The sequence below is a fragment of the Gossypium arboreum genome, chromosome 1, assembly GCF_025698485.1.
Source record: "Gossypium arboreum isolate Shixiya-1 chromosome 1, ASM2569848v2, whole genome shotgun sequence".
NCBI classification, from domain to species: domain Eukaryota; kingdom Viridiplantae; phylum Streptophyta; class Magnoliopsida; order Malvales; family Malvaceae; genus Gossypium; species Gossypium arboreum.
The window spans coordinates 86,465,899-86,485,866 of NC_069070.1; the positions used below are offsets into that span (position 1 = coordinate 86,465,899).

Below are 19,968 nucleotides of genomic sequence, written 5' to 3' on the forward strand. Positions count from 1 at the left end.
GTAAAATTTTCGGAGTGGATTTGATTAAAGATCTTTGAATGAAAGTAAGAATAATTCGTGAAAGTCTGAAGGCGACATCGATCGTCGAAGTCGTATCGCGGATTTAAAACGAAGAGATATTGAGTATCAGGTGGGAGACAAAGTGTTTCTTAAGGTCTCACCTTGGAAAAAGATATTGATTTGGCCGTGAGGGCAAAGCGAGTCCGAGGTTCATCGGGCCATATGAGATATCCGAACGAGTCGGTCCGATTCGCGTATAGATTGATTTTGCCCCGAACTTGAAAGGATTCACGACGTATTTCATGTTTCGATGCTTGACGTTATAGATCCGATCCGTCACACGTGATTAATCCATCGAGGTTGAAATTCAACCCGATATGAGTTATGAAGAAGAACCGATTCGCATCCTAGCTCGTGAAGTGAAGGAGTTGCGAAACAAAAGGGTTCCGTTAGTAAAAGTGTTATGGCTCAAACATGGAATCGAAGAAGCTACTTGGGAACCCGAGAACTCTATGAAAGAGCGATACCCAAACCTATTTACTGGTAAGATTTTCGGGGACGAAAATTTCTTAAGTGGGGGAGAGTTGTGACAGCCCTAAAGTGACCCCAGTCGGAAAGCGGTTTCGGGACCGCTAAACCGAGTCACCAAATTATTTGAATGTGATATTTATGGTCTAAAATATGTGACTATGAATGTGCGAAAATTTTAAGCTTCGATTTAGTAAATTGCATGTGAATTTAGTCAAAAGGACTTGTGTGACACTTTTGAAATGTAATAGGCTAATCTACAAGGATCTAATAGTGCATATAATCAAAAGGGAGGACTTGCATGTCAATTTTCCCCCTAATATGTAGTGGCCGCCATGAGCATGGGTGGACAAGGTGTTATAGCTAAAAGAAACATGTCATAGACATGTTGGCTTAATGCATTATGTAAGGAAAAATAAAATAATGAGCATGGTAATTGAATAATGAAAGGGAGGAGTGATGAAAAAAAAAATGGTCTCATCCATGCCCCCATTGCAGTGAGTTGAAGGAGAGAAAAACAAAAAAAAAAACAAGTGTTCATCCTTTGGTTCATCCTTGGCCGAATAGAGGAAAGAAAGAAAGGGGAGGAGCTTGAGAAAATCGACTATGGTGATTTGCTAAACTAAGGTATGTTTGATGTTGTCCATGAGATGCATGCATGTTTTAGTTGTTAGCTTGAGTTCTACCTAGCCCATGGTCTAAATCTTGCTATGTGATGAAGATGATACTCGGCCTTGGGTGTTGTTTTCTTGGTTGGTGTTTGATGTTATGGTGGTTCACTAGATTAAGGGATGTGTTATGTTGCTTGAGGTGTTAGATAAATTTGAACTCATCACCAAGCTCTTTAAGCAACCCAAGTTAAAAGTTTTGATATTGAGGTATCTTGAGCATTCGGCCATGGTAGGAAATAGAAGAGAAATAAGGTTGTTGTTAGATGAAGTAGAGTCTAACAAATGAGCTCGTATGTGCATTAGTTGCTAGATGGAGAAGAATCGGCTAGCAAGTTGTGTGCTAAGGCCGAATATAATTTTGTATATTATGGGTAATGCATGTGTTGAATTAATGGAAAGGGAGAGGATGCTTTAATAGTGTATATATGTGTATTAGCCAAGTTTTGAACTTGAAACAAATGGTGTTTAGTCAATACAAGTGACCATATTTGTAGAATGTATTAAGTGTTGCAATCGGCCTTAGCATAGATGTGTATGTTCGGCCACATGAATGAGTGCATGAGTTGATGTGTATGTTCGGCCATAGGTAGCCTATTGATGGCTTTAGCTTGACTTAGAAAATTCAGCTAAGGGGAAATATTAGCTAGTATGTTGAATTCGATTCGTGATTTCGTACATATGTAACTCTAATGTCTAATGTATATATGGGCTAAGTACCTTGAGCTTCTCTTTTGATGTTCGAATGAATTGTATTAAATTGCTTGATGTGATTAAAAATGCGTATGATCATTGTGTATTTGAGCTAAAAGGTGGCCATATGACCTATCAAACTCCTTGTCATATTCGCCATAAGCTAGCAAAATGAGACTTTAATAAGTTAAATTTGTTTGAATTAGCTCAAGAGCTTAGAGGACCACAGTTGGATAAGGGAAAGGAAAAAGTGATCGAATAGCCGTTGAAGCCGTTCGACAACATCCGAGGTAAGTTCTTGAGTAATAGAGCTTAAATTATGATTTGATTAGATCATGTTTTAAGCAAATCAAAATCATGCTCTTTGTGTGTGGCTATTGAGCCGAAATTGCAAGTGTGAAAAGTGCCTTGTGTTTGAGTTTTGCTAATGAAAATGAAATACTGAATGTGTCATGATTTATCGATAAATGTGCATGGTTATTGAATGATGTCCGGCTAAGTCCCAAGGCTTTGTGCTAAGTGATTATATCCGGACTAAGATCCGAAGGCATTTGTGCGAGTTACTAAATCCGGTTACGTCCGAAGGCATTTGTGCGAGTTACTAAATCCGGTTAAGTCCCGAAGGCATTTGTGCGAGTTACTATAACCGGGCTATGTCCCAAGGCATTTGAACGAGTAGCTATATCCGTTAAACTCCGAAGGTACGTGATTCGGGAATGAATGAACTTGCTGTAAAATTTCAGTTAATACGCTTGTGAAATCCCAACAATGAGGTATGTTTCAGTATGTGCTTTGAATTAGTCGAGCCCTTACAAATAAGTATTCGCTCGGTTGATAAATGAGCTACCGCCTTTGGCTAAGTTGATCTTTGTGTATGAATATAAGGGTTGGTAATGTGAAGTAAGTATGATATTGAGAATTTGTGCATATGAAATTATCTGTTTAGCTACATGAATGTTATACTTTGGTTGTGTCTAAATTCATGACTCAAACTTACTAAGCATTAAATGCTTACTCCGTTTCTTTGATTCTCTGTTTATAGATTTTGGTTCTTCAGCTATCGGACTCGGGATTTTTGAAGTCGAAGTCGCCCACACTATCAAAGCTCCTTTTGGTATATTTTGGTTGAACTTTGAAATGGCATGTATAGGACTACCCTTTTGTTGTAGGTCATGTACCTATCGGTTTTGTGTAAATTTGGATAGCCATGCGAAAATGGCTTAAGTATACTTTGGGCATGGTATTATAATCATTGTATGTTGTTCATTAAGAGGCATGGAAATGTTTGGAAACGATTAGCCATTGGGATGGTTAATCATGATCATATTTTGTGCTATTTATGTTAAAGGGCTAGTTGAATCATGGAAACTATGAAATAGGTAAAGCCTACCTTAAAGACAGATGCTGACAGCTGCAGTGATGTGGATGTGAAAAATCACTAAAAATATTAGAAATGGAATTAAATAGTGAATAAATTATGTAAACGAACCTTGACGAGTCTATTTTCATAGGAAAATAACGAAACGATCATATGAACAGTATGTTAAGAGATATTTAAGTTTTCGTGAGACAGGGCCAGAACGGTTTCTGGAGTCCCTGTTCCGACTTTGGAAATTCATTATAAATTTACCAGAGATAATTATAAGTCATGCCATATATGTACAGATTCCTTTTCGAGTCTAGTTTCTATAGAAATAAACGGCATCAGTATTGAAGCCCTGTACAGGGAGATATCCAAGTCGTAATGCGCAAAGGTCAGTGTAGTCGATCCCTGTAACATGGGGTACTTTAACTAATAAACTGTACTAATTGGCCTGACCAAAAATTCTAGAAAAAAATTTGTAGATGCATATATGAGTCTAGTTTCAGGGAAAAATCACAAAACTGATTTTCGAGTTGTGGAACTCAAGATATGATTTTTAAGGTGACAGTGACACAGTTAGCCAGCTGTCTGGAAATTTTTAAAATGAACTGTGCAAGTAAGTGGATTAAGCCCGTTAACCCCTCGTGTCCGACTCCGGCAACGGTCTCGGGTACGGGGTGTTACAGTTTTATTGGTATCAGAGCTACGGTTTAGTCGATTCTAGGACTACCGTAATGCGTTGGGTTTAGCTATACATGCCATTTTATGTGATTATTTGATAGTGTGGTGATTTCTGACATTTGCAAATATGTTTATTTATAGTAATGGATCCCGATCCCGACCGAGCGGTAGCTGATGATCTTGAGAGTGTAGCGCCTGCTCCCGCACAAGGGACAGCGCCGGCGGACTCTCAACCTATTGCTAGCAATCCGAATGATGAGGCTAGGCAAGCTTTTTATAGCGTGATGAATGATTGGTTCAACCAATACATTCGAACTAATCTGACTGCTCCACAACCTCCATTCCCAAAAATACCACCCCGACCTACAATGCCTCCGTAATCGACCAAATAAGGTCAAATAAGCCCCCAGTTGATAGAATCCGAAAACACGGGGCTACTGAATTTAAGGCTACGGATAGCAATGATGCCGAGCAAGCTGAATTTTGGTTGGACAACACTATCCGGGTACTAGATGAACTATCTTGCACACCGATGAGTGCCTAAAGTGTACTATCTCCTTGCTACGTGATTACGCCTACTATTGGTGGAACACGTTGACTTCTCGTGCCAGAGAGCAAGTAACTTGGGAGTTCTTCCAAACCGAAGTTTGAAAGAAGTATATCAGTCAAAGATTCATTGACCAAAAACGAAAGGAATTTCTTGAACTCAAACAAGGTTCCATGTCGGTTACCGACTATGAACGGAAATTTGTGAGGCTTAGCCGATGCATGCGAGAATGCATTTCCTCGAAGCCGTAATGTGTAAACGTTTGAGGATGGACTAAATGATGATATAAAGCTGTATGTTGGCATCTTGGAAATCCGAGAATTTGTGGTACTTGTTGAGCGAGCTTGCAAAGCCGAGGAGCTCAGTATGGAGAAAAGAAAAGCTGATATGGGAGTAAGAGAGTTTCGTAAGAGGTCTTCGGGGAAGCCCTTCCCACAGTCATCGAAGAAATTTAGAGATGGCTTAGGCCGATCTAGAGACACTACGGGCCTTTCTAGACGAGATCGCGATCGACCCCCTGTGAGCACACGAGTCATTTCGATTGCCAGTGTTGGAAATGACCGTCGAGACAGAGCGGAATGCCGATGTGTGGTAAATGGCATTCGTGGAGTTGTAGGTTCCATGACCGCTCTGTTACAAGTGCGGGTCACCGACCACTTTATCAAGGATTGCCCGAGGTGGTGCGAGCAGAATGCAAATCGAGTGGGAAGCCGGGTGCTACCACCGCTCGGGGTAGACCATCTAGAAATACGGGCAATGCTAGTGGTGGTCGAGAGGATCTAGAGATGCTACGACCGATCTCGAGGCTCGTGCTCTGCTAGGGCTTATGCACTGTCTGCACGCGAGGATGCTTCCTCGCCGGATGTTATTATTGGTACTTTTACTCTCTTTGATACTAATGTGATTGCTTTGATTGACCCGGTTCTACTCATTCTTATATATCTGAAACCTTAGCATCCAAGAAGACTTTACCTATTGAGTCTCTTGAGTTCGTAATTCGGTGTCAAATCCTTGGGTCATTACGTGCTTGTCAACAAAGTGTGTAAGAAATGTTTAAATGTTTTCTAATAATAAAGATGGTTGAAAATATTGTTGTTAAATATTTAATTCAAATATTTATTAATAATAAAAATATTAAAATAAATTAATATTTTTAAAATTAAGAATATAAACCGATACTTTTTAATATATATTAATCATTATAAAATAATTTGTCTGATAATAACATTCCCAGCCATCACAATTTTACACCAAACACCTCATAGGATAAAGTTTAAAGATCATACTAATTCAAAATTACACCAAGTTAAAATCAATCTTCTCATTGTACTCTCTAGAAGTCTATTGCTCCAACCATAATTTAAGATTAATATAGTTATAAAATAAATGCCTAATTAATTATAAAAATTGAATAAACACTTACTTAGACAAAGTATAATAATTTAAGAATTTTTTATATACTAGATTTTATCATATCCACCCTTAAAGTAAGTAAAATATTTTATATTGCAAATATAGTATAAAAATATTTCAAGAAATGATCATTAGAGTGGTAAGAAGTTTTATACAAATTTGTTAATTTAGTGTTTGATTCTCAAATAATTTCTTTTGTATTTTTTTTGAAAATAGAAAAAGTATGAAAAGATTAAAAATAAATCCTTATAAGAATATACCCATAAAATTAGGGTATTTTAATAATTTCGAGATAATATCAATTTGACTTCTTACATTATCTCAATTAGGCATTTTATATATCATAGATATTAGCCAAAATTTATTTTTCCTAATGTCATAATAAAAAGACCGAAATTTTCCTTTCGCCTAGATGTTTTGTAGGTCAAATACTATCAATTCAACGAAGGGGTTAAATCAAGAAGCTGACCAAAATAAGTACGTAGGTCAAGTATGATCTTTTACAACAATGTAATAAAAATGACGCACTGAGCAACAAATTAAAATCTGAAACAGCCCAAGGCCTTCACCAAGATGGGACTGAAAAACACAAGATAATGGACAAACAGAGCAATTAGCATATGTCCATACCTCATGTTGAAATGTTAACCCCTAAAGACATAATCCCAAAACCCACAATGGAAAAAGTCATAACACAATCACACCCCCACTAAAGACAAACACCAGACACGGCTGAAGCAATTTGACAGGGTTAGAGAAAGCTAAGTTAAACCAAAGCAATGCTGCTTTCGCCGCCAGGGGGTTTGCGAACACCACCAAAGTAGTCTCGAGACTCTACCTTCCCATCAGCGAAGATGTTACTGCCACTCATCTCCCGCAGTTTTGCAGCACTGAGTGGTTTCTCAGCAGAACCTGGAGGAACATCACCCTTAAATATGTCATTTCCTGAGAGCTCAGCGAATTTCTGATCATGAATTTTCTTTGCTGTCTTAACCGAAGCCTCCTCACTTGGCAAGCCACTTCCAGTAGGCTACAAAATAACAATCCAAATTCAACAACCTAATAGATATTCAACTTTAATTATTGATGCTAAAGGCAAACCTCAAAAAGGAAGCACGTGAAATTGAAGCACAGAAAGTCATAAATGTAAATCTCCTACTTATTCCATGCCCAGCTCTATGGGACTCCTAACTATCTTAAGTACAATTGGTTGTGCGAGTAATCTATAGAAAAAGTGGCATACCAATTTGACAAAATCCAATGAGTTTTAACATGTACTTACATTGCGTGTATCAGGTTCTCCCATGTCAAAATTGTTCTTCAATGCCAATGCACGTACAGTTATCAGCCTTGGTAAAATTTCAGGTGGAGGTGCAAAGATGTCATGTCCACTAAGGTCCTTGCACTTTGCATCACAGAGTTGCTTCTTCAACTTTGCATCCTCACTATCTAGTGTTCCACTTAGCTCACGCTGCTTAGCCACTTCAGGAAGAGTAGTCGGCTTTTTTGGGGAAATACTCTCTTCCTCGGCAAATGAGATGTGACTAATTCCAGCTAGTGCTTGCTGACAATGCCAAACATCAAAATATTTAATGAATGATAGAAGTATAATGTTTAAACGTCTTAAGATTGGTATGAATTACTATATTGATCATGATGAGAACAACAAAAGAACTGAATGCATACCTGGTACATTCGTAGTCCGGTTTTGCTGTTTGGAATAGGATTAGCACTGCCTAGTTCTGATTCATCATTTTCTCCATTGGCTGCGAAAATGCCACTACCCGTCATCTCCTTCATTTTATATCCAGAACAAGGCTTCCTGGAAACCACAACAGATGATTAAGCAGCATAAAACCAAATGTAGAGGAACCAAGAAGATGCAAAATCTATCAAGCACAAATTCCTTTTCTCATTCCAATACAAGCTTAATGGTTAATTGGTTTATCCTAACAAACTCACTTATCAACTGCGACAGAGACGAAGAAAAGAATAATGGAACAAATTTAAACACCTTGCTGAGCATTACTTAAGAATGAATGCCAACAAACAAGGAAATCTTAGTAAAAGAAATTATTTTCAAACATTTCATCTTCAACTGATTTAACTATCGTATATTAAAATCATCAAACCTCGGAATTCGGCGAAGCATTAGTAATTCCGAGCAGTGAAACATGATTGGTTTGCTCAATAGTTACAGTTAGTACAGTTAGATCTCCATCAACGGTTGCCAAAGTTGGATCAGAAGAGAGATCCAACGAATCATTGTTGTTAATCACGGATAAATGAACAGATCAAACCTCAAAAAAAAAATTCAAAGAACGCGCAGATTCGAAATCCAATATTTTTTTCAAAATATTCAAAACGGTATTTTTTATGAGATATTGGAAGAACTGAAAAAAAAAATACAAACAGCGAAATTATGGTAACAGCTCGAAGCTTCTGAAAGTATATTTTATAAAACCAGGCATCGAGCTACAAAATGTTACAAGATAAATAAAGAAGGAAAATGAAAATGAAGAGAGGATTCTTAAGGGGACGAAGAAGGTGGAAGGAGATCTCACCGTTTGTTTAAGTTTTCAAATTCTTCATCGGTCACTTGACCTCCAAACACCACTTTTCTGATCCCATCCGACGGCTGCCATTGATTTAAAATATCAGTAAAAAAACACTAATAACATACCAGAAAAGTTTTTTCTTTAAAAGGACCTGATGAGGGCGGGTGGGACGAGCGGCGGAGGCGGAGGAATCAGGTTGAGGAGTCTCGGACCAAGTGAGAAGATCTGCAGTGGAAGTGTGTGGTTTCCTCACTGGAGTACTCCTCTCCATTTTCGTTTGGGTTTTCTCTGATTCCACTCTCAAAACCACCCAAAGAATAACAAGAAACGCTTCTAATTGAAGAAACAAAGCGACAGAGAGAGAGAGAGAATTCGATTTGAATGAAATGAAAGAAAAGGGGATCTGATGGAAAGTAGAAATGGAGTTAGCGAGAGAGTGAGAGTGGTATTCTAGTAATTATAAATTGACTGCAGTCGAGTCGAGTTTGAGTTGAGTCGACTTTCTCTCACCTCTATCAGTTGTGTTGGGTGTGTTGGTTTTTGAATATTGTACCGCCCTCTGTCTGTGATTTTATTATTCTCTTCTTTTCTTTTTGGTTTGCCTTTACAGATGCCGACGACACCATGTGCTCTGTACTCTATTCCATTTCCGCCTCTCTAGAACTAAATCTACCAATTTTCAGTATAAACTAGTTCTAATGTGATTTCATGCGTTTGATATTTAATTACTTTTTAAATATTATTTTTTAATTGCAGAGGTGTAAAATAAATTATTTTAATTGAATTATTAATTATAATATATTAATCCATCAATTTAAATATTAAAATAGAAATTTTCAAATAATAATTAAAATTTTTAACATGTTAGAACACATAATATAGTTTTACTTTATATAATTAGTGTAAAGTAATATTATTTAAACTGATAATTAATTAATATAATTAACTCTAATATTAATTAAGTGATAATTAATATGCTTAAAACTCTATTTAAGTAATAAGCCTATTTTACATCAATAAAATTATCACAATTTTTGTTTACATAAAAAATTAACTAATAATTGTAATTATAATTATAAAGCGTATTATTTGGTGCACTGATAATATACTTTCTTTTTATTCCACAACCTCAAAATTTTGGCATGTGTTTCTTTTTCTAATTATTTATTTTTAAAATATTTTATTATATTCTTATAGGACATTTGTCAATCCCTTGGCCCTAATTGTGAAGTTTAAAAATTTCATTACTAGTGTACCAAATAATTTCCCTAACTATAATTATCACAAATTTTATCCTATATCTTTTGCATAAAGTTCTATTCAATTAATAACTCTATTTTAAAATTAAAATAATTTTTAACTAATAATTGTAATTTAAATTCTAATTATTTTATGTGTAATTATCACCACTTCTATTTTATTTTATTTTTAATTAATATTTTTAAATTAAATATTATAATTATTTTTAATTGTAAATTTAGTAATATGATAGAAAATAAAGGACATTCTCGTCAATTCAAAAAAATTTAAACTTGTGCTTATATACATATGTGTATGTTATAGATATAGGGTTAGTTTCTCATTGCTTTTAAAATTGTTTTTGAAAAGTATGTAAAAAATATTTTGGAAAAGTTTGATTTAATATTTAAAAGTTTAGTGTTACTTGAAAAAAAATTACTTTTAAAAATAAAATATTCATTTTAGGCATGATATTGTGAAGTATGAATATACATTTAAATAATGTTAAAATTCATTAATATTATGATAATTTAGTAAGAATATAAAAATAATTTATTGTAACTCATTATTAATATTTTGATAGTGAAATATAAATTTTAAATATTTTAAATAATTAATATTAATTATTTGTAAACTTTAATTTGAATATATAATCATTATTTTAAATATTATTAAAATATAATCATTACAAATTTATATATACAGTGTTATTTATTTGAAATAAATTTTAATAGGAAAATAATTGTATATCCAATATAAATATTACATAAGATACATTGGGTTATAAATAAGGGTTTAAAATATTATTTAATTCCAGAAGTCTCTTCCCAAAAGTAAAAGTAAAAATAGTGCTTTTGAAGTATTTCTGACCTTATGGTTTCAAAGGAGTCAAAAGTTCTTTTGACTTCAAAAGTACTTCTGATAGAAAATGAGAAACAAAGCCATAGAAGATTTTTTTATCTAATAGCTTTTGTGCTAGATAGTTACATTCGTTTAATTCACAAGGGACGATTCTAAATGTGGTTTTTTGAACAATTATTATAAACTTTTATTTATCTTTTAGGACTTTCTTTTTTTTTAAATATTTGTTGATGCGTCAAATAACATGTCAGCTTGAGGTATACCTGCATGCCATGTGCTATTGTCTATTTATTTTTTTCAATCACATCATTTAAAAATGGATGGAATTTTTAATGGAATGACCAGTTATAGGGCTAATTTCCTCACTTTTGAGTAAATGGGACAAAATGTAATCTGACTCATAATGTAGGGGCCTCTATGGTACATTTATCATCTCTAAATGTATTAATTTTCAATACAATTAATTTTTTTGAAGAAAATATAATTTTTCTTTTGATAATTCGGGATTGGGGATAGGGGATAGGGTTGGTTGGGATTGAATGTCACATCTCAAAACGTTAAGGTTGAAATGATAATTTTGGAGACTAATTTGAAAAGCTTACAAATTTAAGCGGGCTTTAGTGGAAATAAGAGCAACTGGTATATTGGTTGATAAAAAAATTGATTTCAAGAGCAGTCAGATTACATTTAAACTAGAAATTTTTTAGTGGGAAACATAATGATTATAGATTTGCACACTTGGTTATTGAAATTGACCTTAGTGAAGGAAGTGCGTGAGTAGTATATAAGGGAGAGACGTTATTCTTCGATGTGGTTCTCTTATTTTTCTGTTCTTTCTTCAGCTTCTTCACTGGTCTGGATTGAAAGAAAGAAAGATTAAGTAATGGTTTGCATGGAAGAAGGTAGCTAAAGTTTGTGCATAAGTGGCTGATGATTTCTCAAGCTAGTAAGCTTCCTAACTTTTTTATGTTCCCGGATTTAAGAAAAGGGATGAAAGTTAAGGATGTAGAATACTTGTGTATAAAATGCATGTGTATGAATTATACGAAATTATGAAGGGTTGTCGAAATGTGATTGAGATGGAAGATGGAGAAGGGATTATGATGTGTGATTTGCCTTCGATATGGCATGTAAATGCAAATTGTGAATGGGGTTCAAGCGGGCTGTACGGAGAAAGGTGCGCACTATTATATGAGTGCCCTTTATGGGACGTATATAAGAGCCCTTTATTGGACGTATATGAGAGCCATTTATGGGACGTAAAGGAATTTACAAAGTCAAAGGCTTTAAGTTGTATGGATGGATGCAATTCCACGGCTATGGCAAGATCCAAAGAGGTCCACAAAGCAGTTCGCATTATGAACTCGCTTAGCTTGCCAAGGTGGCATATTCCAGTAGAGGTCCGCAAGTTAAAATTGTGTATGGGAATCTATGTATATGTGTTCACATTTATGTCTCCGCAAATATGGGATCTACTTGATAATGCTGGATCGCTAGTATGCCCCGTGGCTAGACCTGTTCATGGGTCGGGCCAGCCTGCCCAGCTCGAAGGCCTGCCCAAAATGTGGGAGGGTTTGAGTAAAAATATAGGCCAGAAAAATGGGCTTGGACAAAAAATAAGGCTAGTTTAAAAAATGAGCCGGGCCTCGGGTATGGCATTTTTGGCTGCTCATGCTGCTCGAATTCACTAAAAGAAAAAATCTATTTTTTTGTTTTTAATATTATTTTCTTATTATTTTCTCCTTATTTTGTTACCATTTTACTATTATGTTGCTACTATTTTGTTGTTATTGTTTGGATACTTTATAAAACTTATTTTATTGTTAATTTTGTTATTATTTTAAAGACATTTGTTAATTTTGTTATTATTTTAGAGACATTTGATTTTTAAGTTACATCTATCTTAGTGTTATTTAAGTATACATATTTTTAAAATTTATTTTCAATTTGTTGGGAAATATTTATTTTGATGTTTTTAGTATTTTTGATGTATTATATATTTTAAAATATATAAAAATTAATATAAATGGCTGGTTAGCTTAAGTTTTAACATTTTTATTTGAGTTGGGCTTGGGCAAAATTTTAGGCCCATTTTTTGGGCCGGGCCGGGCCTGGGCCTAGCAAACGGGCCTAAATTTTTAGTTGAGCCCTGTCCAGCCCATGCACACCTCTACCTATGGCACAACGAAAAAATTATTTTGACTATCGTCAACCACGGATCTAGGTACGAGAAACGAATCGGGTTAAAATAAGGTTTAAGATATACCTTTTAAAACTGAAAACGATGAAAAATGTTGTTAGTTAAAATCCTTGCGCAATGTTAATCTAAGTTGCAATAAAGTGTTTTGACCTCTACGTAGTCCACTCAGTTAAGCACGAACAACAAGACTCTTTGAACTTTTTTAGAGAGAATACAAACTTTTGGCTACTAGACCTAGTTTGATTTTCTTACCCACACCTACATAATCCGAGATTGTATTCCTTTTATTAATATCATATATATTAAAAATGAAATAATTTCCCTTTTACTTCTTAGAGAAAATCATGGAAGATATTAAAATTATATTCTTTTCATAAGAATACTAACTTCCATAAATATTAACTCTAGAAAGATGTTATGAGGCGTATCCTCCTAACAATCCTATTTGCTCGGTAATTCTATCCACCAGGTTATTTTTTGTCTATCAGGTGATACTATTCGTCAAGTAATATTGTCCGCCAGGAGATTCTGTCCACCAGGCGATATTTATCCGCCAAGGATAAGAATCCAGCATAATTTTATATAGGAGGGTATACGCCCATTCTATTAACGTGAAGTATGTTCGCTTTACCAATAGAGTGTGACTCTGTAGGTTCTTGTAACGTTAGTAGTAATACTAGAACATCTCTAATGTTACAAGCAATGAGTGACATCTAGCAATGCATCATTGCTACCCAAGTTACAAGAAGTCATGATTCAGCATAACTTTTTTGTGATAAACTTTTTATGTATCATATCCTTTTATCCTTTAAATCTAGATTGGACACAATTCATGGTATAGTCACACTTGTATAGTCCAATCTCATATTTCTTGATATTCTGAGTAGACTACAATAAACAAATAAGTGTGATATCTCATATCACACTTATTTCAGCATGGCCATGTGTAATGATCTGATAGTCACGGGTATCGGAAAGTGTACTTTTGGATCTCTATTTTTGTAAAATAGATTTGTAAATATTTATTAAAAATATTTACGAAGATAGTTGTGTGGTTAATTAGGTTTTGGTTAGGTGAATTAGCTTAAATTAAGGGTAATAAGGTGTAAGGACTCAACTGAATAAAGGGTGAAAGTTTAATTATTAATTAAATAAAAGTAAACGGATTAAATGAGAAAATAAACCATATGTAACACTTGTATGGTAATAAGTAAATACAAGTGTACAAATACTATACATATGTACAAAATATTAAGATATGAATACTTAATATTTAAGTATATAATATAATAATATATTATTACAATGATAATTAAATAATAAACAAATCAATAAAAAGAATAAAAGAAAAAGAATTAAAAAGAACAAAAGCAAGAAATGAAATAGAGAAGGAAAGGGAGAAAGAAAAGAAAAGAAAAATTAAGGTTTCAAGTTCAAAGCTTAATTATAAGTCAATTTAGTCCTTTTCTTGTAATTTTTATGTTTTAGAATCCTAATATCAAATACTACTTAATCTATGTTGAAATTTTAGAAAATGTTGAATTTTTAGATGATGTTCATGTTAAATAATTTTAAGTATTTGGGACTAAATTGATAGAATTTTAAGTTAGAAATGAAAAAGGATTGAATTGTAAAATAAAATATAAGTTTTGAATTATAGGGACTAAATTGATAAAATTTCATTAGGGATTTAAGTGAAATTAAAGAGTTGAATTTAGTCTAAAGTGGAAATTGAATGAAAATATGGAACTAATTTTGAAGAAATAAAGTTAGTATTGGTTTAAGGATTAAATTAGAATTCAGGCAAAAGTTGAATAAAAATTGAAATATTCAATGTGAAATTGTATTGTATTGATGAAATTGTTTTAATTCCATAGCTAACATTGTATCGAAAACTTCGGCTAAAAAAGGAAAAGATAAAGTCGATGAGGTGTAGCTCGGAAATTACAGTTTGTATTTCTATAATCCAAATTTAACTATTAAATTGTTGTATTTTAATTTAATGTTCATGGTAAGTAATTGAGGTGAGTATAAGATATTTTGATATTGATTTGAATTGAATTGATTTTATAAATATATGTGATTATTTGAAATGATATGGATATTGATTGTAATTGAATTGAGAAATTGAAAACCTTATTAACTGTATCGGGCTGAGTCGGATATAGATGGCATGCCATAGGATTGGAAGAGTTCAAGGATACTTCGACTTCGAGTCGATGAGACATTGGGTGTCACATTATTACTTCGGATAAATTCGATGAGGTACTGGGTACCAATTTACTTTGGCAAGGCTGATGAGACACTGGGTGTCAACTTGTTACTTCGATTTATCCGATGAGGCATTAGGTGCCAAACTGGTGTGTTTTGGTTGGATTCGTGTATCCGTCCGAGTCCGAGTCATGTTAATAGGGGTAATTGAATTAAACAGTGACATGATTGATATTGAATGATGAATTGAGATGTGGATAGAAACATAAGAATTGTGAATTTATGAATTGGTTACAAATGAACAACCTTGTTTGTTCAAATGAATTGAGTTTACATTTTGAAAAGCTATCTGGGATAGTGAATGATAAGAATTGACTGTGTTATAAAAGCATCTTTATGAATTGATTAATTATATAACTATGGTTATTGTATGAATTAATGTATATGTTATATTAATTTACCTTTAAGCATTCAGATTATAGAAATACCATTGAGTTCATACTCAGCATACGGTTCGTTTTCCGTGTGCAGGTTAGGTGTTAAAGTTGATTGTTGATTCGGTATCCACAACAATCCCGAACTTAAAACATGGTGACATATGTTTCTTTTTGTGTCGGCATGTACCTAGGATGTTTTATATTTGTCATTTTGAGAAATGAATGTACATGATATTATAAGATGATATTAGTTGCTTATATATAAGAATATATGTGTTATGTTGAGATTTAATATGAAATGTTTAATTTGATGCATAAGTGATATATTATAGGCAAAATTTAGGTTGAATTTGGCATGATTTTAGAATTAGCTTGAATGAAGTTTTAATAGATTGTTTTGATAATATATGTGAATTACCTATGAGGGTACATTGTGTAACAGCTTGGTTTAGACCCTAGTTGGAATAGTGGTTCCCGGACCACAAATCTGAGTCAAAAAAATAATTTAATATTATTTTCCATGCTTATAATATGTGTGTGAAAGTTTTGTGTGAAAATTTTATCATTTGTGTGCTTAATTTGCAAAAAAGGACCCAATCGCGTAAAATGCAAAAATGGCCTTCTATTTGATTAGGTACTTATTTGCTATGGTTTATTAATAGTAAAGTCCTTAAAATGAAATTAGGCCACTATTAAGGTTAGTGGACGGTTATGGACTTAATATATGTGATGTTATAATGTTTTAAGTGAGGTTAACATGGTAAATGATGTATTATTAAGAATTAAATAAAACAAAGGCATAAAATTTGGTTCATTATTCATTATATTGCCGAAAATACAAAGAAAAGAGAAATAAAAAGAGTTCTAGGGTTTCGACTCTTTGAGATTGAATTAAGGTATGTGTTTTTTATCGGTTTTGGATAATTTCTATGTTTTTGTGATCGTTGCTCTGTATTCTATCAAGCCCATGTCTCAATTTTTAAATCTGATGATGAATTTGGGTTGTGCCATTGATGAAATTGTAAGTTTTGTGATATTAGTTAATGGAAAATGAAAGATATATGTTGGGTTAATATGTTTTGTCTTTGAATTTTTGATGAATTTGAGTATTTTGGACTAAATTGTGAAAATGAGAAATTGAGGGACTAAAATGTGAAATTAATGAAATATGGGGGCTTATATGAACTACATGAAAATTTGGCTAAGCATGTATATATGGAAATTTTGTGTATTTTGTAATTTTATGAATTAGGGACTAAAGTGTTAAAATGTGAAAATGTGAGGGCTAATTTGTAAAATGTCCTAAATATGTGTAAATGGATTGATTTGAATGAATGTAAGATTGAATAAGTTAAATTTGAATTTATTTAGATCAAGAACCAAAGAAAAACTGATTTAGATCGGGGAAAGTCGAAAGTCGTCGAGTAGTCGATTAGCCGTTCATTTCCGTACGAGGTAAGTCGATATACAAATAAATGTATTGAATTGAATTATTAATTACTTATATGATATTTGAATTGTGATGAATGGTTTGAGAGCGAAATATGTGAAATCCAAGAAAGTTCCGAGAATGCGACGATGTCCGAAAAGTCCTGTATGAACCATAGGAATAGTTAGGATACATATGTCATGACACAGGATTTTCGGTATGTAATTTCGTGTAAGACCACGTCTGGGACCTTGGCATCGATTTGAGATTTACGTGTAAGACCATGTCTGGGATATCGGCATCGTATTTGATTTCGTGTAAGGCCCTGTTTGGGACAGTGGCATCGATATTTGATTACATGTAAGACCACGTCTGGGACATTGGCATTGTTCAAGATTTTCGAGCTATCCGCGTATCCTATTTGATTCTGAAAGGTGCAACGAGCATTCCGAGAAAATAAATGATTATGTGAACTTGTATCCGGTTCAGGTACGTTTGAAATGTATATTAAGATTGAGAATGAAAGGTAATCATTTGTTTATATGTGGACATATGAAATATGTATGAGTTATTTGAGAATAATATGTGCATATGTAGTTGAATTATGAACAATTGAGCTATATAAGAATTATAGATATGTGGTTATATTTTGCCATGAACTACATGAATAAATTGTAACAGCCCGATTTCGGACCAAGTCGGAACAGTGGTTTCGAAACCACTGTACGGGGCTAGAGAAATTATTTTATTATTATTATTTTGGTGTTATAGCATGTTATTATAGGAGCATGAAAAATTTGATGAATTGATTTTAGCGTTTGGGAGCTTAATTTCAAAAAAGGACTAAATTGCATAAAGGGTAAAAGTTTTATTTTACTAGATAGATATACCAAATTCCTAGAGAACTATAATTGAGGGTGTTTAAAGTGCAAATAGACCTTTAATAGGTGCTTGGCCAGCCATAGGGGACAAGAATTGACAAATTTGACAAAGTTAGGTGAGTTGGTGACTTAATTTGACCAAAAATAAAATAAGAAAAAGAAGACTAAGTGGTCACCTTCTTCACCATTGAAAATATCAGCAAACTTAAGGTTTTAGAAGCTTGAAAATTTCAGCCACTCTTCACCCTTGCAAGTAAGTGACTTTGATGATCATTTTTGTTAATTTTTGTGTTTTTAGAACCCTTATAGCTTAATCTAGCTAATGAGGGGACTGTTTTGTAAAATGGTTGAATGTTTAGGTTTTTTCCATGTGAATACTCATATTGTTTACTGAATTTTTATGGAAGAAAATGAGTCATGGTTGTGTAATAAACAACTTTTGTGAAAGAAGTTTGCATGAAAACACCTAAAAAGGGCTATTTTGTAAAGTTGTAAAATAAGTTGTAAATGTGTGAAATAATTGAAATTGTGAGTTGCTATAGTTATAGAAAGAATTCGGCTAGCCTTGGTAAAGGAGGAAATTTGATAAAAAAACGATTTATGAGCATAAGGGCAAAATCGTAATTTTTGTAAAGTCTAAGAGCAAAATGATCATTTTGCCAAATTGTGAATTATAGAATGTTTTAATTAATGTAATGATTAAATGAGTGAATTTCATCATGTTAGATCAAGAAAATCGAGATTTGAGCTTAAATCAGAAAGTACGAGGCTATGGACTAAAATGGAGTAATTAGCCAGAATTGCATTCGAGGTACGTCCATGTAACTAAATAAACATGTTATCCATGTTATTGTTAATATACTTGAAATCTATTTTGCTATGATTGTATTTAATTATATGTTGCTGGGGTTACGTATGAGGAAGTGATGCCAAATGTTAATAACATTTTTGTGATGATTGAATACATTAGAAATTTGATGGAATATGACATTCCATTGAAACAAGTAAGTTGTGCGTAAATATTACAACTTTATCATTATTATGCATTGAATGTTTGATTTCACATATAAGGCTTGAATGCATATATGAGTAATGTTATGATGAAACTTATCATGATAAACTTCCAGTTGAACCTTAGGAAAAGATTGGATAATCATGCCATAACATTTGGGTGATATTTGCGCTAGTGTAAGACATGTCCAGGACATGCATCGACCACATTATGAGAGCCAGTGTAACACATGTCTGGGACATGCATCGACCTCGAGATATGCAAGCCAGTGTAAGACCTGTCTGGGACATGTCATTGACACCAATAGATGAGAGCCAGTGTAAGACCTGTCTGGGACATGGCATCAGCCTCGACTTATGTAAGTCAGTGTAAGACCTGTCTGGGACATGGCATCGACTTAGATGTGTGAGCCGTAGTAAGACTGTATTTGGAACACGACATCAGCATCATACCCTATGTTTGAGGCTTAGTGATTATCCTGTGGTATTCCAAATGGTTCAATGGGAAATTTAAGGTTTAAGTCAAAATGATAGAGCTTATGGCTATGTTGTGAGTGGTACAGGTACTTTCATGAAATTGACGAGGTGGGAATTCAATTCATGTTGTATGATTAGTAAGGAATGAATATGAGCATGTTGAGTAACATAGGAATGTATGCCAAGCTCATGAGAAATGATTTCGGTTTATGATGCACATATGGTGAAGATGTAAATAGGTAATGTGACAGCCCAAAATTGACCCTAGTCGGGAAGTGGTTTCGGGACCGCTAAACCGAGTCACCGAAATGTTTAAACGTAATATTTATTGTCTAGAATATGTATTTATGAATGTGTGAAAATTTCAAGCTTCGATTTAGTCGATTGCATGTGAATTCAGTTAATAGGACTTGTGTGACACTTTCGAAAAGTGATAGGCTAATCTATAAGGACCTAATAGTGCATGTAGTCAAAAGGGAAGAGCTTGAGAAAATCAGCCATGGTAGTTGCTAGACCAAGGTATGTTTGATGTTGTCCATGAGATTCATGCATGTTTTTAGTTGTTAGTTTGAATTCTATCTATCCCATGGTTGGATTTGGGGTTGTTGGAGAGTTGGGATTTGACAAAGAAGCTTAAAAATTTTTAGTTGATACCTTGATGCTATTAACGTGTTAGTTATATGGATGTGTTAAGTTGCTTGTTATGTTAGCATGAAAGTTGAAGTTGTTAAGTCATGGTGTTGGAGGAGCCGAATGTAAGACTAAGAAGAG

At 33.7% G+C, this 19,968-nt stretch overlaps 1 protein-coding gene across 3 annotated transcripts; it reads right to left on the reverse strand.

The window, feature by feature from the left end:
* Positions 1–6,308: 6,308 nt before the first annotated feature.
* Positions 6,309–9,155, reverse strand: LOC108457755 (uncharacterized). Of its 3 annotated transcripts, XM_017756884.2 has the most exons (6): positions 8,962–9,155; positions 8,603–8,854; positions 8,458–8,531; positions 7,580–7,715; positions 7,176–7,457; positions 6,309–6,923 (listed from the first exon to the last, which is right to left on the reverse strand). In XM_017756884.2, the coding sequence occupies exons 2-6, from the start codon at positions 8,720–8,722 to the stop codon at positions 6,660–6,662; spliced, it is 876 nt and encodes a 291-aa protein (XP_017612373.1). In that variant the 5' UTR covers positions 8,723–8,854; positions 8,962–9,155; the 3' UTR covers positions 6,309–6,659. The 3 variants fall into 3 exon arrangements, with proteins under 3 accessions (XP_017612373.1, XP_017612372.1, XP_052885235.1); XM_017756883.2 differs by having other exon boundaries at positions 8,603–9,155; XM_053029275.1 differs by lacking the exons at positions 8,458–8,531; positions 8,603–8,854.
* Positions 9,156–19,968: the final 10,813 nt, after the last annotated feature.

Bases quoted from the DNA above. Each gene is read 5' to 3' on its own strand.
- LOC108457755 (XM_017756884.2), bottom strand. From the start codon at position 8,722: ATGGAGAGGAGTACTCCAGTGAGGAAACCACACACTTCCACTGCAGAT. The intron at 8,532-8,602 runs GTCCTTTTAAAG...AATCAATGGCAG, and splicing joins GTCCCACCCGCCCTCATCAG to CCGTCGGATGGGATCAGAAA. The intron at 6,924-7,175 runs GTAAGTACATGT...GTTATTTTGTAG, and splicing joins GAGAACCTGATACACGCAAT to CCTACTGGAAGTGGCTTGCC.